At 31.8% G+C, this 27,710-nt stretch overlaps 2 protein-coding genes across 4 annotated transcripts; both read left to right on the top strand.

Annotated features, from left to right (window-relative positions):
* The first annotated feature begins 281 nt into the window (after positions 1–281).
* Positions 282–9,601, top strand: LOC18048900. 3 transcript variants are annotated; one of them, XM_006441367.2, is made up of 7 exons: positions 282–521; positions 2,725–2,850; positions 2,964–3,007; positions 3,868–6,885; positions 7,947–8,051; positions 8,248–8,422; positions 9,092–9,601. In XM_006441367.2, exons 1-7 carry the CDS (start codon positions 519–521, stop codon positions 9,308–9,310), a joined length of 3,690 nt encoding a protein of 1,229 aa, XP_006441430.1. In that variant the 5' UTR covers positions 282–518; the 3' UTR covers positions 9,311–9,601. The 3 variants fall into 3 exon arrangements, with proteins under 3 accessions (XP_006441430.1, XP_024043920.1, XP_024043921.1); XM_024188152.1 differs by having other exon boundaries at positions 7,944–8,051; XM_024188153.1 differs by lacking the exon at positions 282–521 and adding an exon at positions 2,323–2,545 and having other exon boundaries at positions 7,944–8,051.
* A 12,507-nt stretch (positions 9,602–22,108) lies between these two features.
* LOC18048899 (probable metal-nicotianamine transporter YSL5) lies at positions 22,109–26,734 on the top strand. Its single transcript, XM_006441366.2, has 6 exons — positions 22,109–22,800; positions 24,379–24,536; positions 24,658–24,755; positions 24,839–24,973; positions 25,086–25,275; positions 25,372–26,734. Exons 1-6 carry the CDS (start codon positions 22,377–22,379, stop codon positions 26,476–26,478), a joined length of 2,112 nt encoding a protein of 703 aa, XP_006441429.1. The 5' UTR covers positions 22,109–22,376; the 3' UTR covers positions 26,479–26,734.
* The last annotated feature ends 976 nt before the right edge of the window (positions 26,735–27,710 follow it).

Below are 27,710 nucleotides of genomic sequence, written 5' to 3'. Positions count from 1 at the left end.
ATTAAATACATCACAGTTGAGGGGGTAATATGAGTGATTTTTCTTTATTAAAAAAAATAAATAAAGCCAATAAATAACGACAATTTAAAAGGAAAAAAAAAAAGACAAAAGACTGTAGAGCTCATGCTTACAGCAAAATACAACAACACACGATCAAAACCCAAGAGCCCAACTGATTATTTTATACTAATATTTATTTATTTATTTATTTTTGTCTAATATTATATTATATTTAATATTAAAACTGAAGTGTTGTTGACTCATACTCAATAATAGTTATCTTCTTCTTTCTCAGCACAGACTAACCCCTTGCATGCATGCTCTCCATTTGTTGCCAAAATTTCGAAAAAATATTTTTATTTCTTTTTACCTCAGTAACTTAAACTCTCCACTTGAGAAAATCAAAATCAAATCAACCTCATTCCATTCACTAGATATTTTATTCAGATAAAATTTGAGACCAAGACCAACTGCTTTACTTGATCAGTTGATTGCCAGCCACACTGAAGAACCCAGCTATGGTTTGTTCCTTTTTCTATTTTTTAAAATTTATTTGAACTTTTTCTTTTCTGGGTTGCTGCTGCTTTTTTAGATTGAAATATTTATTATTATTATTATTATTATTATTATTATTATTATTATTTTGTTTTCTCTATTTGTGACTTTCTGTAATCTTTTTCTCTTTTTACTATATTTATATTCATATTTTGGAGCATGATTTTTTATTTTATTTATTTTTGCGCCTGATATCTAAAATAGGGAAATTCACAGGTAAATTTAGCTGCGGATTAGTTGTGATTATAATCTTTGAACCTCACACCTAAATTTGGGGAACCCCTTTTGTATTTGACTGATGTTGATGACTATTTGTGGGCTTTACTAAAAATTAGTATTCATTTCCAAATCAATCAACGCAGTAAAATGAAAAGAGAGGAAATTGTTTAGTCTCTTTTCATTTATTGCAAAGATGCAAATACAGCTCTGAGTTTTTTTTTTTCCTTTTTTTTTAATTTATTATTATTATTATTGAATGGATTTCTTTTAACAGGTTGTAAATTTTCCTGGTGAGTTTGTTGATTTTTTTACTCTTTTTGAATTTGGTAGAAATATAATTTATTGTGGTATGTTTTCTGGATATCGTTCATTTATTGCTAATGTCCTTGTTTCTGCATTTGATTTCAATTTTTTATTGTACCCTTTGGTGGTTTATACTGCTCAATTCAAATGAATGGAAAACATAAACATGTTATTTGAAATTGATTCTAGGTAGTGTTGTTATTCTTGCTATTAATTCATTATTATCTGTTAATTTGAATTGAACGTAGTTGAAGAAGTCGGCAAGAATATTCGTGTCATCTAATGACTTAGTTTTAGTTTGAGTACAGCTGATATTATGTTGACATTCTATCAGGAATGCTATTGTTGATTCTGTCTCATGCCGTACTTTGAATTGTTTGGTTTCAGTGAATGATTGATTTTTTTTCCCCTATTATTGTGATAATTTATTTTTTGTTGTGGAGATTTTTCTTTACTTGTTTGATAACATCATGTTTCCTTATCATTTTTTCATTTTCAAACTGACCGGAATTTTTCTTTCTTTCTTATTTTCCTGGTGTTCCCAAATTGTTATTGGTTGTCGTTTTTGGAATTATTTTTTAATGCAATCAGTCTTCTTTCTTTTGGTTTGAGTTGTGTCGTAAGTTTTGTCACATATTTATCATTTCAGTATAAGGTAACTGTGTAAGGTGAATGTTTTCCTGTAGTCTATCATGTAATCTGAATTCTTCTGTAAAATTTGTCATTTATATGTAATCAGTTGATGTCACTTGGACATAGTTATAACTGTCTTCGTTTTGGTACATTTTCTTGTGAACAACTCATTTAACTGGTAAAACCTCTTCGGTGGTACAAGAGGTCTAGAGTTTGAACCCTGCTAACATGGGTGGGAAGGGGATTTAGTTTCTAGTCTAGCAAAGTTGCAATGCTTAAAAAAGATATTATTTATTTATTTATTTGGTACAATCAATTGACTTTCTAGTTTTCACAGTATATGAGAATGTCAAATGTATCTTCAGTATTGTTTGTGATCAACAGTGATACGTGCACAAAAAATAGCACAAACATAGTGCACTATCACTAGAAGACAAAAGTGTTTAACTATAGGGGGGAAATATTCACTACAAGACAATAATTTTTCTTGTCTTTTGTGCCTTTAGAATTAAATTTTTGGTACGTAAAGCATTATTCGTTCATGCATCTCTATGTCTTCTAATTAATTCACTTGCAAAAGCATTGAGTGTTAACATGGCTTTGTTAAATCTCTAGATTTGGCTAATTGGTTTTGCTACAGTGGTTTTGTGACGGTGCCAATGTTGTGTATTCTAGGAAAATATCCATAGGGATACAATTTGGCCCTATGGATAGAAGTTTCTTATAAATCTTTCTGCAGCTTAGCAGAAGTTTTCTTTTCACTTTTACATGAAAGAATTTTCTGGCTGGCTATATTTAATTGGTTTGATTAGTTTTACACACTATCATCTATTGAGTATGATATTTCAAGAACTGTCACTGTTACAGTTCCGTGCTTTTTTTTAAATATACCTTTTTCATATTTTTTGTTAATCGCTTGCTAAAATAGTGGTAAACATCTTGGAGTTGTACTTTTTATTTTCATATTTATATTATTTTTACATTCTGTTTTGATATCTTGCCACTGATATGTAGGCACAGCAAAAGATGCACTGTGCTGTCCGAAGTACCTATACTGATAACCAAAAATTTTTTGAGGGAGGAAAGTTTTACTCGCTGAATAAATCTTTCGAAAAAGATAATTTCAGAGCTTCATTGGAGGTAATGGATTTTCATTACAATGACCAATTTGTTTTCGATACCTTAACCTTTTTTACCTCAGCTGGGTTGAAAAATAGTTTTGGATTTATTTTTTTTTACCTCTTTTTCTTCAGGATTCTGAAATTGCTTCTCTCAACTCGAGGAACTCTGATAACAGGTAAAACCATTTTGGTTAGTGTTATACTTATTTCCTTGTACGATGCTAGAGAATGATAATAGATTGGATAAAATTTTCCAACTGTGTTGTAGGTTCTAGAGACAGTTTATGACTGTTGTTATGGATTCATTCGTTTCCTTCCTTTAGTATTCCTTCTATATGTATCTCACTTATTGGTACTCTTGGCAATGAACTTTCTAATTTTACCCATTAGCTGCTTCTCTTCAGATTTTTATCATGTTGTAGTGATATAAATCCTGGGAGAGGGATTGATTTTTTGCAAGTACTGAAATTCTATTACACATGGACACACACTTATCCTTGCTATCTTTTTCTTTTGGTTCTATATTATTTCCTGTTTTGTTGCAGAAATCCAAGATGTTTGAAGCGGGATACCCTTTTTCTAATCCTCTCAACTTTATGACTGAAACGTCTGATAGGGTTTCAAATGTCAACTCGTTGACTGATGTAAAAGTTAGCTTGTTGTAGACAATTTCAATGTCTCACTTTAATGCTCCGGAATTCCGAGCTGTCATCTCGCCCATGCTTCAATCTAGTCTCCAACTTTGGGGAAATGTTTTTGGCATTGTGGTCGAGTTTTGTCAGCTTCATTTTTATTACAAGAAATTTTATGGTTGAGCCTTTAAGTCATGTGGTTTGAAGATTTGTAGGTCATTGCCTCTTTCCTTGAGCTTAGAGTTAAACTACTAGGAAAGAAGAAATATATATATATATATATATATAATGAGCTTATGGGGATATTTCTTGCATCGGTTCTTATCAGTAGCCCATCGCGAACATAACTTATGTTTTGACAATATATTAGTGTGCTAAATCAATTATCCTCTGCTATTTGGAAGGTGTGCTGTCATGACAGTCTGTACACCTGAATCAGTTGGACTGTGGAGAATTGTTGCAGTACCACCACCATGTCTTGATCACACTAATCAGTTGGGATCTGTAGCTCAAGGGAATATGGATGGTCTGCATTTAGTTTCTCCATCTTCTATCAATTCATTTAAAGTTGATCGGCGGAAGGCCCAGAAAGGATCTGTGCATGATGTTACTTATCCTGTCAACGCATCTACACTGAGAAGGTCTCCTGGATCAGATGTGCAGCAGCAATCTCGAAATAGGACCTTGGCTAATAAAGTGACCAAATTGAATGAATTCTCTAGTAGTTCTTCCTCTCAAAGCTCTATCCCATGCAGCACTTCCTCTTCTGTAATTCAAGGAAGATCTAATTCTTTTAAATCGTCCAACATATTCGTTGAAAATCCCAAAGTAGACAACATTGTGGAGAGAAATTCTAGAAGTAATGCAAGGAAGAAGGGGAAACAGAACAGGAAAATTTCATGTGATTCTGTCTCCACTGGACCTGAAATTCTCTCTTCGGATAATGGCCATGGTATTTTGACCTCAGGACCCTCTGATAACGTTGACATAGATCGTGGGGATGGGTTGATATCGTGTGCAACTTCACTAGAAGATTTATTTTTGGATGGTAGAAACGATATAAACCACGTAGAAGAAGACAACAATGGAATTTGTAATAGTTCTGAATCACAAAAGACGTGCACATCCTACATTGATGAAGTAAATTTATCAGAAGCTGAAGTTTCTTCTAGTGCTCCAAGCTTTGCTGGGGAACATCCCTTAACAGATTCAAAAATGATGGTTCAAATGGAAGACCAAGGGTCTGTGACTGATGGAGGGGTTGAGGAGCAACATCCTTTACGGATCAGTTGTTATGATGCCATACATTCAAATGGATTCTCTGATATGAATGACTGCAGAGTTCGGGATTCTGTTTCTATTGGTTCCAACAGTGATAATAGTACTAGTGCTAGTTTTTACACTAAACCATATGGTAGAGAAAGTAACAAAAGTAGTTTTTCAGAATCAGTAGATTCTAGGTCCAGAAAGGGGTCTTTCTCTCCTCTGAACTTGCTAAGTAGTGTTGTAGATTTCTGTGATTACTCTGAGGGAAAGAGATATGTTAATCAGGGTCTGAACCACAGTGATATGCAAGTGGCTGTTCCAGGGAAGTGGAATAAGAAAGCTAAAATGGTGCCGGGGAGTTCAAACGCCCTCAAACCTCGAGGTGCCAGAAATTCTCGTATTAGTGCAGGGAAAGAGAATAGTCATTGTGTCTGGCAAAAGGTCCAGAAGAATGATGCAAATAAGTGCAATTCTGAGTCTAGGAAAGCAAATGCTGTTTGCTCGCAGTTTCTAGGTACTGTAAAAGAGTCTTCCTTACTGAAAAGAAACTCTGATATGACTTATGTAAATATCCCATCAAAATCTGAAGATAAAAAACAGTTAAGAGATAAGGCTCCAAGGAAGTTAAAAAGAAAAATTAGTCCTGGTTCAAAACACGAGTACAACTCTTATTCCCAGAGGGCCATGTATTCCAGTAAGGCCAGTGCAAATGCTCGTAGTAAAATTGGTAGTCAACAGAATGAAATTCGGGATGTATCTGCACAGCTAAATAACCAAACGAGAGTGAGCAGTGCTCCAAGTTCTTGTTCTGATGTTGGTTCTCCAGAATTTGAACTTCAGAGTAGCAAAGTTGAATCCTTGAATTCTGAATCATCTCACAGTTCACAAGATTGTCCAAAAAATTTGGAGTCAACAGAAAGAGTCTCTGGTGCTGTTTCTGCTTTGAAAGAACATCAGGATAGCCCATTGGCAAAATCATGCTATTCTTTGGACAAAATGAATATGCTTGAGGTGCCATCTCCGATTTGCCTTCCTCATCTGATATTTAATGAAGTTGCTCAAACTGAGAAGGACGAATCTCTTGCAGAACACGGTAAGCAAGACCATATTTCTGGATCTCCTGTGCAGAAATGGATCCCTATTGGGACCAAGAATTCTCAGAGTACATTCTCAGCAAGTTGTGGCAGTTTACAGTTGGCACATGCCGATGGAAAAGGCACTGAATATTGGACATTGAGAAAAAACTTCGATAAGAAATCTGCTTCCAATTCCCAAAACCTAATTTCTTCATTGAATGTTGGAATGATGAGCATGGGCCTCAACTCTGAAAGTAAATCCTTGCAGGAATATAAGGATACGCGGGGTGTGAATGCTTCTCCATTCAAAGGGAACAATAATGTTGCAGCTGATTGCTTGATTAGTGAATCTGAAGATCAAAACTTTTCCACATTTGAAACTGGTATAAACAAGATTTTGCAGGCAGTGGATAATGCCTGTTGGATGCAAGCAGCATCTGAAGCTGTTCAGATGGCCAGTGGTGGCCGGATTGCCGAGTTTGAACAATTTCTCCACTTCTCATCTCCAGTTATCAGTTGTAAGAGCAATTTAAGCAGCTGTAAGAACTGCTCAGAGGACCAGGTTGTTCGTGCATCTTTGTGTAGACACGAGACACCTAACGTTTCATTGGAATGCCTGTGGCAGTGGTATGAAAAACAGGGGAGCTACGGGTTAGAAATCAGGGCAGAGGATTATGAACAGACAAACAGACTGGGAGTTGATCGCTTCTCATTTCGTGCCTATTTTGTTCCATTTTTGTCAGCAGTTCAGCTCTTCAAGAACCGTAAAAGCCATTCCTCAAGTAATGGCCATGGGTTTCCTACTTCTGGGGTTTTTGGGACTTGTGAGACTGGTCAAAAATTGCAAAGCTCTGCTAACATTGGCCATTTACCTATATTTTCAATGCTATTTCCTCAGCCCCATACTTCAGGTGCAAGCTCTTTGCCGCCTGTGAAAGAGTTGGGTAAATCAGAATGGTCTTCAGTTTCTGATAAAGAGGGCATGTCTGTTCCCTCGGTTGAAAATTCCAATGATCTAGAGCTGCTTTTTGAATATTTTGAATCTGAACAACCTCGGCAAAGACGGCCATTATATGAGAAGTAAGTACAATTTCTTTTTATTTCAAAAAAAAAATTCCTTTTATTTTCAAAAAAAGTTAAATTTTTATTTTGTCCAAATTGTTATCTCATAAGATGAACTGGTAACCAACGATCACCAATTGTACAAACACTTGATGCCATCAATCTTGAAGTACTGGTTTTGCCCAGCTCTTCCATGGGCCCAACTCTAAAATCAGAAGATCTTGAGTTTGTTTCTCATCGTCTTGATTTATTATGTTGTGCTTATAGTTTTTAAGTATCTGACAACTGATAGTTTTATGAATTTAGTCATTCCGTGCACCTTTCCTGATTGTGTGTTTTGTTAAACTTGAAGCTAAAACCTCAAGTTATTTCCACTTCTATTTTATGTTTGATCAATCACTTATTTGACAATTTAATCAATAATCTGTGTACTGTTGCTTTCACATAAATGGTAAACTGCAGGAGCTCTTTCCGACGTGTTTGTGGGGGGGGGAGGGGGGGGGGTGTTTGTGCTGGGTTTATGCTTCCTTTCTCTGTTGTTTCAATGAAACTTTAGGCATCAAAAAGGGTGATGCTTCTCCTTTTAATTGTTGCTATTTATCTGTAATTATGTATAGGATGGGACATTGCAACAAATAAGTTTGATTTTAGAATTGGGAAGATGTTCCTGTCTATTCATCTAACTTGATCCAATAGTTCATAGAATTTGTTAATTGAAGTCGGAAGCTAAGATTTAATATTGCCAACTAACTCTCTGAACTGTGGGATTATAAATGACAGGTAGTTTTGAGTTTGTGGCCCACTGAATTAAAATTTTTAACTTGATCCTTTTCAAAATGATAGCAAGAACACAGCCATAAATCAATTGATTATAAATTTCTTAGGTCAACAGATTAATGCCATTTGATGGACCATGTCCTCTTTAGTTTATTTTACTCAGGGAGGGTCGTAAAATAGTTGGTCATTCCTTACTACTTGCTGGTATTTAATTCTTAAGAAGTATGGTTAAATTATCAGGCTGAGCGATTTGACATCTTTCTTAATAATTTAATCACTCGTTCTGTTTTTTCTCATAGCAGAATTCAGGAGCTGGTTACAGGTGAGGGGCCTTCAAATTGCAGTGTGTATGGAGATCGAACTATTTTAAACACCATAAATCTATGCGATTTGCATCCTGCTTCCTGGTTAGTATTAAAACTTTCCAGATAAATTACTTAAAGAATCCTCTGTCTTTCATTTGAGAACATATTTGCTATAATCTAATTCACCTTATGGAACAATGATATTCTCATCATCTTGAAGGATATTCGAGCAGAACAAATTTCATTGTATCAACTGATCCCAAAAAATGTAGTGACTTTGATACCACCTGACTTTCAGGTATTCAGTAGCATGGTATCCCATTTATAGGATTCCAGATGGCAACTTTCGTGCAGCGTTTTTGACTTACCATTCACTTGGTCATATGGTTCATAGAAGTGCAAACGTTGATTCTGCTAATGGGAAGGCATGTATAGTGTCTCCTGCTGTGGGTCTCCAAAGTTACAATGCCCAGGTAGCATTAATTGTTTTAACTGTGCACATTTTACATTTGACTTCTGTACTCAAATTCTTTGAGTCAATGCTTACCCATCTTCTGTACTGTTGTTTCTGTGGGAAAAATTTTGCCAGATTGCATTTTAACAATATGTATAGCCCTTTTCATGTTCTCTCAATGAATTAAATATCACTGTTGTCCTGCTGTGATGTTCAATATGTGACCCATTTATTATATTTTGATTAGAGTTTTTTGGAATGTATAAATTGTCTAGCGATTTGATAGGATTTAGAGCAATCATCCATGCTTAGTAAAAGAAAGAAAAACAAAAAAGAGAATTCTACTCAATCATACAAGTAATTCAAACTCTTACAAAAGGCTGACAATTTATTTAAGGAAAGTTTGATTGTCATTTGAAAGCAGCTGAAATTTGTTTGGATTTAAAGGTATGAAATAAATGGGTCAGAGGTAATGAGAGTCAACAGCCAAAACCACTGTGTGGTAATTAGACTACTTCCAGAACTTGATGTAGTAGAATGTTTTTACATATTCAGGTTTGTGAAGTGATGTGAGTCAAATGGTTGTCATTTCCGAAATGGCATATCCAAGATTTTGAATTTACTCGTGCATAAACACTGTTGGTTAGTCTGTTAAAAAGCTTTATATTTACCACATGCGTGTGAACAGGGCGAATGCTGGTTCCAGCTAAAGCACTCAACATCGAGCAGGAAAGCAGAAAGCCCAACTGTGAGCAGTTCTGTAATTCTGAAGGAACGGTTGAGGACACTTGAGGAGACGGCGTCTGTTATGTCAAGAGCAGTTGTTAATAAGGGAAATCAAGTATCTGTAAATAGACATTCTGATTACGAGTTCTTCCTCTCTAGACGACGTAGTGGCCTTCCTTGAATCTCCCTGTTTATTATCGACGGAGCAGTATCTTGTATGTATATATTTATCAATAATTTTGACATGTTCAGATAGAAACTAACCTCAAGTAGGAAGTTAAAGTGGCTGACCTTCGTTACTTCCATGATTTTCATCTGTTTCCATATGTGAATAGGTGTGTCTATGGTTTTGTCTACAAACTTGTAATAGTATATTTAGTGAGGATATTAAGTTAGCATTTTTCTGATGCTGTAGATACCTGTGTTCAATTTAGCGAAGGTTTTTCAGTTCAGAATATGAACTTTTTATCTCTATTAACAAGTACAGAGATGCATTTCAGTTCTTGTTATCATGTAAAAGCTTACATTCTTACCCCTTTTATAATTCTTAGTTTCTTACATTTCATGTTTATATAAATGACAGTTGAAAGCCTATTTTATAATAGTATCTAAACGTACACACACCGCCAAATATCTATTTTATTATATTCAATAATATGATACTTTTCGTGCAATTTTTTCATGAGATTCTATTATAAGTAATATGCCTTACAATAGTCGAGCATAAAATTTTATAGTTTGTGAAATTACTTATTTTAAACATCTCATAGTCTTTAATTGTTACTTTGAGCACTTATTTACTCTTGACACACGTTTAAAATTTACAATTCAAAATTTTATCCTTGGTGCCATTTATAATTCCAAAAGTCTTATTTGCACAATTTAAAAAAAAAGACCCATTATCTCTTTTTCTCTCTTTTGGGCTTTTGCAATAGTACTGGAGAAATGACTTGAGTAATTAATAATCTCCTTGAGTCATTTTATTATTGCATCTCAAGCAAATAACTCATCTTTGCTAAGATTTAAAGCCATTCCATTGCCATGATTTTTCTCAGTATTGCTCCTAAGCAATCTCATCGCAAGCACTTTCAAATTTCTCACCAACTTTGCTAATGTCCAAACATTTTTTTAAAAATAAAAATACGATTTATTTTTGGATTGTTAAAACCTTGTATTTAGTGTTAATGGTTTGTAGAAGAACATATTAGGAAGATGAGGGTAAAATTGTCTCTTCCAAGGTTTGTGTTTCTGTCCTAATATTTAAGTAGTATGGTCTAATATGTTTATATCCGTAATTTGATTTAAGGGTATTTAATAAGATTTTTAATTAAATTCAGAGTGTTTAAAGTAAGTTTCAAGTTGTAACGCTACTATTGGATTTGACGAGATCTATGGTTATAAGTTTATGCCAAGATTTTAAGTCATAATAGTCAAAATAGTCCAGAGTTTATGCACTATTTATGTACAAAAACATTACTCTACTTGAAGTTTAAAGCTTGCCATTTTTATTTGTTTTTCAAATTGAAAAATCAGAATAATTAGTTGTGTATATTTTCAAAAACTAAATTAGAAAGAAGAGTTAAAGTGGTGGACCTTATCGAATTTGAGAATAACAAGTGGAAATCTCATTCTCGTAAGGAAGTGGGAAATAATTTCCGGATTGATTCTTTTCCACTCCTTTATCGTAATCTGTTTATCATTATAAAGAAACATATTAGAATCAACTTTGATTAACACTGTGCATAAAAATCTACAAGAACTTGAATCTATTTCCACAAAATTAAATAAGGGATGCGAGAATCGTTCAACCCAAATTAATTATTTTTATTTAGTGGTTCAGAATTGGTCGTGATTTGTGTCATTGTGCGATTATGTCTTTATCGATGTAGCATCAAATGCTCTAAAAATGAAGCAAGTTTAGTTAAATATGATTGAATATGACTCGAAAACAAAAATTAAAAAAGTAAATATAGTATCACAACATGTTGTCAATGTGTCATCTGTTGGGATTATGTGCTCTTTAAAGTATATTAATTTATTTATTTATAATAAATATATTTTATGATTTAAAAAATATTTTAAATATTTTTCAAACATCTTAATTGCATAAATATTTTGAATAAGATTCATTTAATCATTTTATATATATATATATATATATATATATATATATATATATATATGCGAATCATATGAATTCACAAAAGATATAAATATAAATTATCTTATAATTAAACAAATTGAGTTCACAGTGGATAAATAGAGTTGGATTCTCTATGTATGTTTACATATAGTAAATTCATTGAATGATTTATTTTAATCATGTATGAATTTACTGATTTACTTTGATTACATTGAACAAAATCACATACAAGACTTACTTAAACTTTGAAATAACTGTCAAACTTATTAAATCCCATAGGCACTGATTTTATGATAGTCTCAATATTGAGTTAATTATAGTTTCATGTTTGTAATTGTCATTTTATTTGAGTTACCAATGGGCGCAACATACATTATAGCCAGAGTTACGCTATATCTTGGTGGAAATAATTATCAGCAGTGAGATTATAAGTAATTAGGAGTAGTGAGATTATAGATTAATAATATAAAATATGTATAACGGATCTCTTGATGGGTTTTCGATATTTGATCATAAAATTTTATGGCTAGAGTGTGTCAACATAATTCGTATGTTGAAAATGATCATTAGAGAAAACTTGTAAGGAATAAGATGTAATTAAATTGATTGAGATATCAATTTAATTAACGATGTGGTACAAATGATTGTTTAATAAAGAAATCAATGTGACATAGATCGAAATATTATTCGAGAATACTATCTTAGATAGCATACAATTATAGAGGTCAATTCCAATATTTTAGTAAGTAGATTTGGAATTACATAATTGGGTCATTTTAATTACAAGCCTAATTATTGTACCTATTACTATAATCTCTAAGTTAACTCATTTAATTGACCGCAACACTACTAAATTGATAAACAAGATAACTAACTATTTAGATTAAAAGCTTAAATATATTATTTGGTGCGAGGTTTCATTTAATATACTTGTGTTTAAGAGGTCTTGCATTATTTTACAATGTGGGCCCGTATAACAAGAATAAGTGTGATGCCACTTTTGGTTTTATCTTATCTTTTAATTTAAATCAAATATTTTTTATTTAATAGAATTAAAAAAAAAAGATAAATATGAAACCTAGGTTTTTCACCAAAAAGAGATATGAAAAGGCTTGTTCTTTCACAAAAAAACAGAGGAGCCACAATATATAAAACATAGAAAAGAATAAGATAAGATGCCACAAGGATAGGTGGTTTCAGTAGTGATAAAGGTGTCCACACGTCAAGTGCATATTGAACTTAAGTCATAATCTAGATGAATGTTGGTGATAAATCGTGATATAATCAAATTGTTAATGATAGATTGTGATCTAATCAAAGCATTGGTGATAGATTGTGATCTAATAAAATTGGTGGTGACGAGACCTAAATTACTTCTATAAAAAAGAAAAGTTACAATTTCTAGATTATGGTAATTCTATACGTTGTATGAGCATTACAATTCTAATATTTATGCTGCAAAACTATTTTTAACCAACATCATCCTCATCATGTCGTCATCATCACTATTTTTAACCAACATCATCCTCATCATGTCGTCATCATCACTGTTAAGTCCACAAATGTGATTTAGATTTGAAAAATTTGGAGTAAACATAACTCTTATATTTTACTTTTCTTGTTCAGTTTAACATTAAGTAGCGTTTGGTATTTTGTCTAAAATTTGACTAGATCTGAACATTATAGAAGTATGAATGGGTCTAAATGCATATATCGGAATAATATATTTATTTTTCATTCTTTTATACATGAGTGCAAGCGATAAGTTGTCTGCTTTTGTAAACCCAAAATATCCTAAATCTAGTATTTTTACACTTATGTCCTTGAAAGTATCATATATACTTAGAAGTTTAAATAGGTTGTGTTATCTCATACAATAGTATTTATATGTGATAAATATTTATAAGGTAAGCATTTGCTGTATAATTTATGAAAAAATAATTTTGATAACATTAATTGAAATAATATTTGTACATAAATTAATAATTGTTATCCTAAAATTCAAATTGAAAGTATTTTGGGTACTTAATACCAAGTAAAGGTGAGATCAAGAGAAATTCAAATATGACATTAAGTTACGCTATAGTTAATTAAAAAAATCCGTTTGATTATAGAAGGGAAAAAAAGGTTACCGGGTTTGATATTATAAGTAGAAAATAAATAAATTTAATGAGAGTATTTGTGAGAAAATTTAATTATTCGGACATTTTATCATTAAGACAAAAGAAAAAAAATTTACTTTTTTCATTCAGATAAAGATAAAATATAAAAATTAATAGAAAGCTTCATGTTTAAAATTTATTAAATTCAGTCAATAAAAATTGCTGTAAGTTTCTTAGATAAAATCATTGGAAGCCAAAAGCATTGAGGGCCTTAACGACTTTTTTTCCTTCTAATGAATAATTACCTTTCCAAGTTCAAGCTAAAAATAAAATGCTCAGTAAAGAAATGAAATTCTTCAATGGGAAAAACAAAAATGGTCATTAAAAGAAAGTTCTTCAATGAAAGTGATTAATTTTATCCCTCAACTCTATTTGAAATGTACTAAATGTAGTGATTAATTTTATAGTTCATAATTTAAGACATCAATATGTGGATGCAAGCTGGTCTTTCAAAACAAAAACACATAGCATCTTAAATATAATGGAATAATGCATGCAAGCTGGTCTTTCAAAGCACAATCAATGCAATGATTGTAAGTTGTGCTTCCCCTATAATTAACGAGATTTATGTTATTAATGCGGCTGGCCTACACTTAGAATATTCCAAGAAGCCAGTCCACATAGCATCTTCAATTTTTTATTTTTTGGGTCTATGTTTAATATAATGGATTGAATCTCATGCCATGTTGACACCAATCTTAATTATTTCACTGATATTTGAGTGAGCAAAACCCTTACGAATCGGAGATTTATGATGAATGTCAACAATTTTAAAGAATGCATTGGTTAAGAGGGGCATCATTTGACACCTCTTTACGGTATAAACACGTCGTAAATAAATGAGTTTGATGAAAAAAAATTAATATAATTATTGAATAAGTCGAGTCTATATCAACTTAATTAATAATCATGTTAATGAAATTTTTAAGTCTTAACCAAATCTATTTATGGCGCAATTATTGAACAAGTAATCGTATTATGTGCACCCATTCGCCTGTCAATTCACATAAAATAAACATTTTTGACAGATATGGAAAATCTAAGTATATAAGTAGGGACGTCTCATAATTTAAACTTTTATTATCTAGATTTTGGTGTTATTAATTACTTAATGAAGCATCATTTTTTATCATTTTAGGGGGCCTTTTTTTCAAATATGTAAGTGGGTGTAGTTTGTGTTGAATGAATTAAAGGGTTAGTGATATTCATGTAATTAAGTTGAATTAGATGAGTATTAGAGGGGTTAGGTGGTCGAGATATTTTAGTTGACATAACTCAATTATTAAATGGTTGTGTCATGTCACTTGTTTATTTTCTATGTTAGCCTTTGATTTTAATTTTTTGACATAATTATTAAACAAGTGAGACTATTAGTAATCCTTTATATTTTTATAAAACCCCCTTGCTACCATGATTACTTTAAAAGACAAAATAAATATAATTAATCCCTTATATTTTCTTTCTCTCTATAAGTTTGCATCTCTAACAGTGTACATCCACATTACCATGCCAACAATTTTCACATCTGTCTCGTTTGCTCACAATCACAAATACTTTGCCTTCTAATCAATATGATTATACTAATATATAAGTTTTTTTTCTTATCATTTTCTTACATACGATTTTTTATTTAAGTGGGAAAAAGTAGGTGTTCATAGAAAAAAATGATCTAAAATGAAATTATAATAATATCTCACTCTAAAGTTATGTCTAAGTAGGCCTAAATTTAATATGATATGAATTCAAATCATTGACTCATTTCGTCATTTGCACTTTTGATGAATGACGTAAAGCTGAGGTGAACATTATATCAAAATAACCTTGTGTATTTAAAAAAATAAATAAAATAAATAACCTCCAAACTTGTACCAAACAGTTTAAACCCGTACTAAATTTTTACAACCTATCCAAAATCCCAAATTAAAGAAGAAAAAGAACAAAATCAGCTTTATAGAAAAGTATCTTTATCTTTTCAGTATTGTAATGTACTAGATTATTTTATTTACACACCATGCAAATTCAACAACTGAAAGTGACACACATTAATGAACCACAAATAGTCATCAACCGAAATTTAGTAGAGATATTAAAGCATACATGCATATAGTAATATCTAATGGAAACGCCATCAGTTTATCCCTGTGGCTCCACGGGTTTTGGCATTGGACAATAAATAAAACCAACGACCAACCAAGCTACATTCACACTTCTTTATTAATAGTGTATTTATTTATGGGATCAGAGAATTAAAATTCGAAATCTTAATAACTGATGATATTTACTTTAAAATAAAAGTGAGAATGAGAAAACTTATGCTTCTCTTTATTATTGTTGTTGTTGTTGCTGTGATTGTTATGTTATTGTGATTGTAATTACTATTACTATTAACAACAATTATTTGGAAAATAAAAAATATAATTATTAAAATAAATAATGAAAATAATCAATTAAGATCATTTTAGTAACTTGTAACAATCTATTCTAACTTCAAGATAAAGTGAACATATCAATGGCAACATAGTTTATTATAACTCTAATTCATACTGCAAAATTTATTATGATTTCTATTTCCTATTCTGATTCCAACGCATTCTGATTCCAGTTCATTTTTATTATAGTCATTCTTATTACCGATTGGTAGATGCATTATAAAGCTAAACTACAATAAAAAAATAAAAAAAAGGTTTTAGCAACGAAAATAATTGTCGCTAAAAAATACAATTTTCATCGCTAAAGGCTACAACAAAGAAAAAATTGTCATTGCCACTTTGTTGCAATAGGAGCATCTCATTAAGTCTTTAGCAATGAATTTTCAAATTTCATTGCTGAATGTTTTTAAATGATAAGAGCAACGAAACTTTCGTTACTAGATTCATAGCAAAAGGAGTATTATATTGCTAAAAACACACTTTTGGCGACTAATAATTCATCCTCCTTCTTCGCAACAAGTACAATTGTCGCCAAACGCATAACCTGTTCTTTAATTTTGTGTCGCAAATATGAGTTTTAGCAATGAAATAGTTCATCGCTAAAAATATTTATAGCAACAAATAAGATTTTGTCGCTAAAAGTATAATATTTTGTCACAAAAATATTTTTATTATTTGTCGTAAAAATCCTTTTTAAAAATACTTTTAGCAACGAATAACATTCCATTGCTAAAAGTGTTTTTTGCGATAAATAATATTTTGTCACTGAAAGGTATCATTTTTCTTACATTTAATTATTACTACTAATATTTAAATATTATCATTTTTAACATTAATTTACAATGATAATTAACACCATTATGGTAAAAAGAGAATTGATTAATTTAAAAAGAATAATTATTATTAATGAAAAATGACAAAAAAAATTATAAAATTTAGTATTTACTCTTTTGAAAGAAAATTTTTACAAATGAGTATAGATTTCTTGATTTTCTTCGTCTTGGTGTAATTGATCTTCAATATTTCATAGAAATAAAAACACTAACAATAATTAGTTAACTTCTAAACATAATAGTAATATAAGTTGTAGTAAATAAGATAAGTAAACCCAAAAAACTACACTAAATTAAAAATTAAAAATTAAAAATTAAAGAAAAAAGAAATAGAGATTACCATGTTAAAAAATAAAAAGGGAAAAGAAGTAGAGATTGAATTAGAAAATGAGAGTTATATATTAGAGATGAGAGAATTAAAGAATAAAAGTAAGAGAGTGAGAGAATGAAAGAATTGAAGTAAATGATAATTAATAGAGAATTACATTTTGGCGACGAAATTTAAAATTCGTTGCTAAAATTTAATTTTGGTGGAAAATAATCTGCCGGATTTTTTTTTTTTAAATTTCAGATTGTTTACCAATGAAAACTAAATTTCATCGCTAAAAGTTTAAAATTTTGGCAAAAAAGTAATTGCTTTAAATCTTTAAACGAATATTTTCAATGACGAAATCTAGATTTCATCGCTAAATATGCACGTTTAACGAAAAAAAATTTAAATTTTGTTGCTAAAGGTCTACAGTAATTGAAAATGCATTCTAAATTTACAAACCCGTAATTTCGCTACCAAAAGAGAGCATTAATGACAAAATTATTGGCACTACATAAACTTTTCAGTATCTTAACATAAGGTGCCATTATATTTGTTCCAGCTAAAGAAATTAGCAACAAATTAGTTTGTCACCATTGATAATAATTAACTTGTAAAACAATTTTAGCGATGAAATCTTTGCTACTAAATTGATTTCGTCACAAAAAATATGTTTTAGCAATGAAATCAATTTCATCAGTAAAACATAATTTTTATGACACAATTATTCCATCACTACTTTTTGTGATGAAATTTATTTCGTCGCCATAGTGTCCTTCTGCGATGACTCAAATTTGATAGCTATAAATTTCAATTTCAATCTATAATCCATGATGAAAACACTCGTCTCTAAAATGACCTATTGTGATAAATGTAATTTCGTTGCTGCAGACTGCTTTAACAATGAAAAAGTCATTGTTATAGAGTGCAATGTCATTGCTGAATGTGTACTTTCTACGACAAAATTATCTGTTATAATAAATTAAATTTTGGTTGTTAAAGGTTTGGATGTCAACATTTTTTTTGCCACTTAACTTTTTTGCGATGCAAAAAATTTTTGGTCGCAATATCTCCTCTTTTTGTACTATGAATTTGACAATAATTTTTTTCCTCATTAAAAAGTATCTACAATGACGAAATTATTTTCGTCGCTAAAAGTTTTGTTGTTAGAGACCAATATTCTTGTAGAATTTTAAAGGTTACTTTTGTGCCTTCTTAAAAGTTTAGCCATTGATATCTAGTTCATTATTGCAATTATTCTCTTAGTAGATTGTATTAGTTTCTATTTAAAGCCTCTGCATTTATAACAAAAATAATAGAATACTTTTAAAAAAAATTTATATCATGGGTGAATACTTGTGCCTCGTTTAGTTCTTATATTTTGAAAAATATCTTAAGATATTTTTGTCCTTATTTGCTAGAATATTTTTGGAGAAATTGATAAAAAATTAATTTATCAAATTAACGCTAAAACTAAAATTAAAATAAAATAATTTATTATAATTATTTTACTTTTAGGGTAAATTAGACAACTTAGGTTTTTTTTATAGATAGTCATTAGCAAGAAAGCAGGATACTAGTCTTTTATATTTACAATTATTAATCAATTTGCTAATTAACCTTTTTATGGATAAATTAATTAAAGCTCTCAAAATTGTAGTAAGGATATTATTATTGTAACAACAAAGAAAAATTAAGGATGAAAGTGTTACATAACTAACAGTGGAGTGTTTTGAGGTATTTTTCAAAATATATAGACTAAATGAATACTTAATTTAAAATATAAAAACTAAACGAATATTTACCTTTTATATGACCATATTAAGAATTTTACTTCATTCCTCTCATATCATAGTTTTAAAAAAACTTATCAATTTAAATAACCACACAACTTTACTAAAATTTGATGGCAGTCAAACAACGTAAAAAAAAAAAAACCACTTAATAGATAATCTGTTTTTGTAAAAGTTATGCTTGGGTTCAACATCCCAACGAAATTTTAATCAAATAGAGTGGATGTAACCATAGTCTCTTTCAATCTTTTATTTTTATTTATTTATTTACTTTTTGTCTTATAAAGGGACATTAACCTTTATATACGTAACGTTGCTCCCATGATAACATAATAATTATTGTTGTTGCTCCCTAGTATAGCAAGATTTTTAAACAACCGGGGATATCAGCAGTCTTCTTCATCTTCTAGTTTGATCCATCTTGATATTTTATTTGATTAATTTAGAGGATACTCTCAACCCTAATAATAAATATTGGAGTAGAGCGTAGAGAGAAAGAAACGTTTTGGGCATATGGAATCTTAATGGCGAGAACATTTTTTTTTTCTTTCAGAAAAGAATTAATAAAGCGGATCATGCAATGTCCAAAGCCAAAGAGACTTCCTTCACAACTTTCTAAAACCTACTCTTGTGACTTTAAAGCATAATGATAACATATTGGGTGGCACATTTGATTCTTTCAGAGTATATTGGCGTATCCGATCATTGGTTCTCCATACCCCTATCGAATAATATTATGACATTTATATACTCATTTTAAAGTCAATTAAATCATATCATATAAGTTATGTTTTTCATTTCGAATGGAAGCTCTTCTTCAACAATGATATAAATAGGGGGCAGAATAAAAAAATTAGCTCATAAAAAGAAACTATACTAAAAAAAATAAAAATTTTTTAAAGAAATTACAAAAACAAATATTAGAAAAAAAGATACTTACACTTTCAAATTTTAGAGAAATGGTTATGTAGACCCTATATTTTTAATAATAGACACCAAGAACCTCTTTTAACTAAAATATCCTTTAACTCTATTTGTTGTGGAAGCGCGAGGTTGAGCAATTGTCAATATTGCAGTGACTGTAACTTCTGGAGAAATATAAATGTGGTGTAAGCAAATACAAAAAAAAAGACACAATAATTTTACATGGTTTGGCGTAAAGCCTACGTCCACGGGCGAAGACTGGAAGATAATTTTACTAATAAATGAGAATTTACAAAAGTGAAAAAAGCTCTCAAAATCCAAAACTCAGAACCCCAATACACCCAATTGTATCCTCACTAGAACACTCAAGTGTAAGCTCTCTCAAATATCGCAAATCGCTTTACTTGCAATTGCTCTCAACACAAAATGGGATACTAACAATTGCAAAGTGCTTCTCTATTTATAAGGAGCATTGCTCACCTAACATACGTTTTTAATTTGGCTTCAATTTGCCAAATTGACAAATTTGGCAATCGGTGCCAACTTTCTCACCAAATTTGTAGTCAAAGCTAACTATCTCTCAATAATTGCATGCTAGTTGTCAATTGCATGCTTGACTTTTCAACATTGTTAACTCAAAAAAATTGACTCCAATATTTTATAATGAATAGAAGTATACTTTTAAATAAATGCAACAATATATACATTTTAATACAATTTCAATATTTTAAAAAATATTTTAATACTTCAAAATCTTATATTATATTAAACTAAATTTTATAATAAATAGAAAGATAACATGAAAATAAATATGTAAAAATTTAAACAATTTTCAATGTTATATAAAAATAATTTTAATAGAATACATGAGATATATTTTATTAATTGTAACATCTATTTAACCAAAGATATATTTAAATTTTTTTATAGTAAATGCAAAAAAAAAATTATTAAAATAAATATAATAATTTATATTTTAAAAATTAATTTATATATTAAAAATATTCTAATATTATTAGTCTACTAAACAAATTAAACTATTTAAATTATATTTATATTTATTAAAAAAATTTAAAGTCAATTCTTTTGAGTTAATAGCGGCAAAGGATACTATAATATAAAAAAAGTCAATATCCCTTATTAAGAACTTAAGGGTACACATGATAATCTTTCTAAATCTTAGGAGTATAGGTTTCTTTTTTCCTAAATATTAACTATGTGCTTATTGAGGTAACCATGTAACTAAGTATGTGAATTCATACGATATTATACACACACACCTTCTAAAGTATAAATGGATCCGCCCCTAGACATAATCGTATGATAACCTTAAAAGTTCTTGTATTATGTTAAGAGAGTTTTATCATTTGAATGTACATAAAAGCTGATAAATTATAGAAATATATTTTTAAAAAAAGATTGAGTAATAGTATCAATCCTTGTCATGTGTGAAAGCAGAATTTTAGGGAACTCAGAACGGCAAATAGAAATCATGCAATTAAAAAGACAAATCTGCTATCATTGTTGGAAGATATCGACTTCCGGACCAAACAGAACAGGGTGGAAGTCAATTTGCCATTTGGATCACTCTTTCTTCTTACAATAATATAATTTCTAAGAAAACATTTCAGCAAGACCCTTTATATTTCTCAAAATACATTACTCTGACTTACTAAAATAGTTTCTTTAATAATAATAAATTTGTTTATTTAAGTTTTTCTCTTGGTATCATTTGATTGTATTTTACCTTTACTTGAGTCAGCAAGAGCGCAGAACTCGGGACTTTTGAAGGTAGACCATTTAAAATTTTAGCAATATTAAATTGTTTAAAATACTTTTATTTAATGTTAGTAATCTACTTTATTTCTCTCAAATTATAATTTTAAAATTTATATTTTCACTAGAGACATGATTGAAAGCATTTTTTTTAAATTAAAATTGTCTATTAAAATAATTATTTTCAAGTGTTAACATAAATGCAGTAAAATGTATGATTTCATAAAAATAGTAGTAAAGTATAGTCTCCTAATATTTTTGTTACCTTTTTGTTATTCCGTAATTCTTAAAGTAGTAAAATGATAATAATATTTTTTTAGTATTATATTAGATAGTATAAAAACTGTAGACATTTGAATTGCAGCCTAGTATCTATCAAAACCTATCTTGATTTATTCAAGTTGAAGTACAACTTAAAAATTTATAACTAAAGGATAAATAAATATGCTTCCACAGTCCACAAGAGAGAAGAACTCTCAAACTCAAAGATGATGCACGAGATGCCTCACCAACTCAAATAAGGAGTCATTGTCTAATATTCAAAATCTATTTGAAGAATATTGATATAAATAGTTACAAACTTTTTTTTTTCCCACCTTGGCTGGGACTTAAAATTTTAATAAACCTGAGGAGCCTCGGGAAAATTCTCCCCTTGCTTTGACATTTATGCTGCACAGCCTTGATGTGATAAAAAGATGATAACAACGCGCCCTTGCGTCGATGCATCTCCAATTTACTATACTCCACCCAACTACTTTTTCCTCCTACAAAAACAAAATTCTTCACAATCTTCAAGATTCCAAATCCCACAAATATTTTCGCATCAAAAACAAATAAACAAATCAACCCAGGCTCAAAAAACCAAGATCAATCATTAATGGCTCAGGATCATGATGAAGTTGAGAATGGTTTCAACTCATCACGAAATGATGACGGGCATCATCATCATGACAAGAAAGATAAAAATGAAGGAGAAGGAGGAAAAGAAGCAGAAGAGTTTTCTGTAGAGAGAGCTTTTGATGGCAAAGAGGTACCGTCATGGAGGAAGCAGCTGACAATAAGGGCTTTTGTTGTGAGCTTTGTGCTGAGTGTGCTCTTCACATTCATAGTCATGAAGCTGAATCTCACCACTGGTATTATCCCTTCACTCAATGTTTCAGCCGGCCTTCTGGGTTTCTTCTTTGTGAAAACATGGACAAAGTTTCTTGAAAACTCAAGAATTTTGAGACAGCCCTTTACAAGGCAAGAAAATACAGTCATTCAAACTTGTGTTGTTGCTTCCTCTGGCATCGCCTTCAGTGGTATGCATCTCTTTCTTTCCCTTCATTTATGCCCTTTTTTTTGGTAATTGTTTTTAGTTTTATATCTCACGGTAATATGATTTAATAGCTGATAATTAGCTTAGTTTTAATTTCCTGAAAAATAGAGTTTTTCTTTTTTTCGTAATTCTTACGGGAGCAGGATTTGAACCTATGCCTCGATCAATTACTTAACGTGATGATTTTAGAATATTTTTCTGTGGATCAGCTAATTTTAGAAAATTTCTTGCCAGAAGTTTGGAGTTTGAACCGAGTTCTATAAGTAGCGTAGCGCAAATAATTTACTTACCAATTACGTTATTTATAAACTAAAAAAAAACAAAAAATCAGTAAATTTTATTATAAATGAGTCAATTAAGTGTCACTTTTGGACGGAGAAGTGTAATTTTTCAAATTTAGAAGGAGTGCATTTCACGTTTGGCAAAGTTTTCCAAGTCAATGCTTTTCTGTTTAAAAAGCTTAATAAATATATCTTTTACTGTTAGATTTCTGAGGGCTTAAAGTTCCTCAATAGTTTTCTTTCTGTCTTTTTTCAAGTTGAGTGTTTTAAGCTTATCAAGCCAAATTAAGTTTATTTGGGCTGAGCATGCTTTCATTGTCCTGTTAGACTCCACTGGCAATAGTGGGAAGATTCAAGTCATGCTTTCATTGTCCTGTTAGGCTCCACTGGCAATAGTGGGATGATTCAAGTCAATGGAAAAATAATGGATCCAAGAAAAGAGGTTCACACATTAAGGCAAGATTGAAGGCATGACATTGGCGGCCAGTGATAGTTTGACAAATTGGATCTTATAGTATAGAAGGATAAAAAGGTCTTATTAAAAAAATTATTTTTAGGAGATTTTTGACTTTTTATTTTTGGGGTTTTTGGCTGTTTTTATTTATGTCTACAGTCCACACACACACCCTTTTGGCAATTGATCATTTTGAGAGAATCTGTGGCGCAATTGCAGAAGCTGCGCTGACATTGCTTGAAAGGGTGGCATCGTCTTTCATATGTGCTCCTCCATGTGAGCTGGCACATGTCCCTAGGATACTTAAAATCTAATAGTTATTGTCAAATAAATGAATTAATAGCTGCAAAGTTGCAGAAACAAGTCAAGCAAAGCAGAGCTTAATTGAAACTATAAGACAGAAGTAATGGAATAATGTTTGATCCTTATTGTGGAGTTGTGACCATCCATGCGACAGGCACTCTCTTATTTTCAGTCGGCTTCAAGAAGAAACCAATAAGGTTTTAACTTTTAATCACTTTAAAAAGTGATTGCAGTTAAAAAAAGAAAAAGAAAGAAATTGTAGAACTTACTGAGTTTAGATTAAGGTTGATGCCTTCAAGAAAATCCATTTTGCTCCATGCAAGTTCAAATTTTTGAGACTCTCTTCATTATTATCAGCTTATTATTAATCATTCAAATATCGATCTACGAGTAATTTTTCCTTCACAAATATTGGCACTATGTAAAAAATATTGAACTGGGATATGACAAGTTTTATATCACAAATGGTATGTATTAATTTGTTTAAAATTCTGTGTTATTGGTTACTTCTGAACTAACACAGGAGGCTTTGGGAGTTACCTGCTCGGAATGAGTGACCGCATTGCATTACAATCTGAAGACACCAATCTTGGCTACAAAAATCTGTCACTAACTTGGATTATTGGCTTTCTCTTCGTTGTTAGCTTTCTTGGCCTCTTCTCAGTGGTGCCTCTTCGAAAGGTACACTCTGCATATACAATCGAGAATACAGAGCTATAAAAGAGAAATCAAGTTTTCTTGCTTGATTTTGTGAATATTTTCATTCATCTTGACCGGTGAAAGCATTCTTTGTTTGTTTCAGATAATGATCATAGACTTTAAGTTGACATATCCAAGTGGCACGGCAACTGCTTATCTAATCAATAGCTTCCACACTCCCGAAGGAGCCAGGCTAGCAAAGTAGGTCACTCTTTTCAGTTAGTGCAATGTACATAGGTTTGATCATGTAAAAATTCAGACTTTCTAATTCTCTATTCTGATAGGAAGCAAGTGAGAACACTCGGCAAGTTCTTCTCCTTCAGCTTCTTGTGGGGTTTCTTCCAATGGTTCTTTACTGCTGGAGACAATTGTGGATTCGTTAGCTTCCCTACTTTTGGGCTCAAAGCATATGAATATAGGTATGCATACTTCACAATTTTGAACAAATACATTTTCATTACTTATTTCTAGCCCAATGTTATTCATAAATGTTTCGGCTGATGCCCTTCACGCGATATGTGCATTGTGCAGGTTTTATTTTGACTTCTCAGCAATATATGTTGGGGTGGGGATGATTTGCCCCTACATTATAAACATTTCGGTGTTACTTGGAGGAATTCTCTCTTGGGGTCTAATGTGGCCTCTCATAGAAAAAAGAAAGGGTGATTGGTACTCGGCAGATCTAAGCCCAACCAGCTTACAAGGCCTTCAAGGTTACAAGGTAATTACATTGCCCTTTCAGAGATAAATGCCATTGTCTTATGCTTCGTGAAGAATGATCCTCTTCATTGATTGTTTCCTTATGCTCTGATTTCAGGTATTTATCTCCATTGCCTTGATCCTAGGTGATGGTCTGTACAACTTCTGCAAGGTGCTTAGTCGCACCCTTGTGGGTTTGTTTTATCAAGTCCGAACTAGAAACGCCAGCAGTGATCTCCCAGTAGCTGAGAATTCCTCTCCTGAGACTGCTAAACTCTCCTATGATGACCAGCGCCGGACAAGACTCTTCCTCAAAGATCAAATTCCAACATGGTTTGCAATTTCAGGCTATGTGGCAATCGCTATTGTTTCCATCATCGTTCTTCCACACATCTTCCATCAACTTAAATGCTACCATGTGTTGGTCATCTACCTCTTTGCACCAACTTTGGCTTTCTGTAACGCATACGGATGCGGACTCACTGATTGGTCACTTGCATCCACCTACGGAAAGCTTGCAATCTTTATGATTGGGGCATGGGCTGGTTCTTCTCATGGTGGAGTTCTTGCTGGCCTTGCGGCATGCGGAGTCATGATGAACATTGTTTCAACTGCCTCTGACCTCACACAAGATTTCAAGACAGGTTACCTTACCCTGGCTTCTCCTCGATCCATGTTTGTTAGCCAAGTGATTGGCACCGCAATAGGCTGCATAGTTTCCCCATGTGTCTTTTGGCTTTTCTACAAGGCCTTCGATGACCTTGGGGTTCCCGGAAGTGAATATGCTGCTCCGTTTGCCATGGTTTATCGTAGCATGGCTAAGTTGGGGGTTGAGGGTTTCTCAGCTTTGCCAAAGAATTGTCTCTTGCTTTGCTATGTGCATTTCGGAGCAGCCATTGTGATAAATCTGATTAGGGATTCAATACGCAAGGAGTGGGCAAGGTTCATTCCTCTCCCAATGGCAATGGCAATTCCTTTTTACTTGGGGCCGTACTTTGCCATTGATATGTGTGTTGGAAGCCTGCTTTTGTTCATCTGGGAAAAGATAGACAAGGCAAAAGCAGATGCTTTTGGTCCAGCAGTTGCTTCCGGTTTGATTTGTGGCGATGGAATATGGACTTTGCCCAGTTCCATACTTGCTCTAGCAAAGGTCCAGCCGCCCATTTGCATGAAGTTTTTGTCAAGGAGAACCAATGCCAGGGTTGATAAATTCTTAGGATCTTAATTTTCAGCCCTCGATGAATCCAGTTGAAGTTCCACCATGCGCTTATCGTTGTTGAAGCATCCTGAACTTGTAAAATACCGCTTCTTTTTACTTCTTTTCCACTTTTTCCTCGTGTGAAGTAGGATAGCTTGCTTGTGCTGAAGTATATTATTGTACTGTAAAATCAGGTATAAACTCATGCTTTGGTTTGAATCCTGTACTGTGATAGAAAGTGAAAGGAAATGTCACAAGCTATAATCGAATTTCTGAATTCAACATAACTTGCAGAAGATTGATGTTGCAGTCACTATGTGCATTATCCCATTGTTTGGAACAAGGGATCCAGTAATCGACATATAAACTTCATTTTAGCAATTCTACTAAACTCTTCAAAATATTATCTTTCTGATAAGTTAAAAAATTCCTATAATACAGAGCTGTTCCGGCTACAAAGCTTTTCCGGAAATCTGTTAATAACATTTTCAGGTCCTATCTTGCCATGGATCTAAATAAACGGGGATGGAATATTTTAAAGCCTTGACTCACTTCAAGTAAGAGCTTTGCGTCAGACAGCTTTTCATCGCTGAAACAATTTACGCTCAAGGCTCTGTAAGAAAACATTTCCAGATATTTGCGATGCTTTCCGGATTTCCGAAACATCTTTTTGCTTCTGCCGTAATTTAGTTCATCAGCCTGTTGTGGGATGACTAAGGTTTGGCGATGATTTTGAGTAGCTGATTATCTAATGTGGCAGGATTATTCCCTCTACTGCAAAAAAGCTAACTAATATTCCGGGTTATACCACTGCCAGTAATTTGCAGATTTTGATCGATGCAGTTATGTTGAAGATCTGGCAAACCAGCAAAAGAGTTAGATCTGGCTTAATAGTTTTGCATTTGTAACTCTTTGGCGGTAAAGCACAGGCATGTGTCAAATTCACAATAAAATAAACTGGAAAAACGACAGGACGGAAGTAGTGCAAATATAGGTTAAATAGTAATCAACCTGTCTGAACTTCATCTGTTTCTTCCTTGTGAAAGCATATTTATATCAGCAGAATGGTTAAGAATTAACTTTCTCCCGGCAGTAAAAAAGTTTAAAAGCAAAAATGTGACAGGAAAATACATGACATAAAATTTTAGCAAACTGAATAATTGAACCAAAATCCTCAAAATGCTCTAGAAGAACCGAACTCCAAACTGTGTAATCCTAACTTAGAAAAAATTTTAAAAAAACAAAATTCTTCAAAGATG

This window comes from Citrus clementina, unplaced genomic scaffold, assembly GCF_000493195.1.
Source record: "Citrus clementina cultivar Clemenules unplaced genomic scaffold, Citrus_clementina_v1.0 scaffold_3, whole genome shotgun sequence".
In the NCBI taxonomy this organism is placed as follows: Eukaryota; Viridiplantae; Streptophyta; class Magnoliopsida; order Sapindales; family Rutaceae; genus Citrus; species Citrus x clementina.
This window is presented reverse-complemented; position numbering and strand designations above follow the sequence as displayed.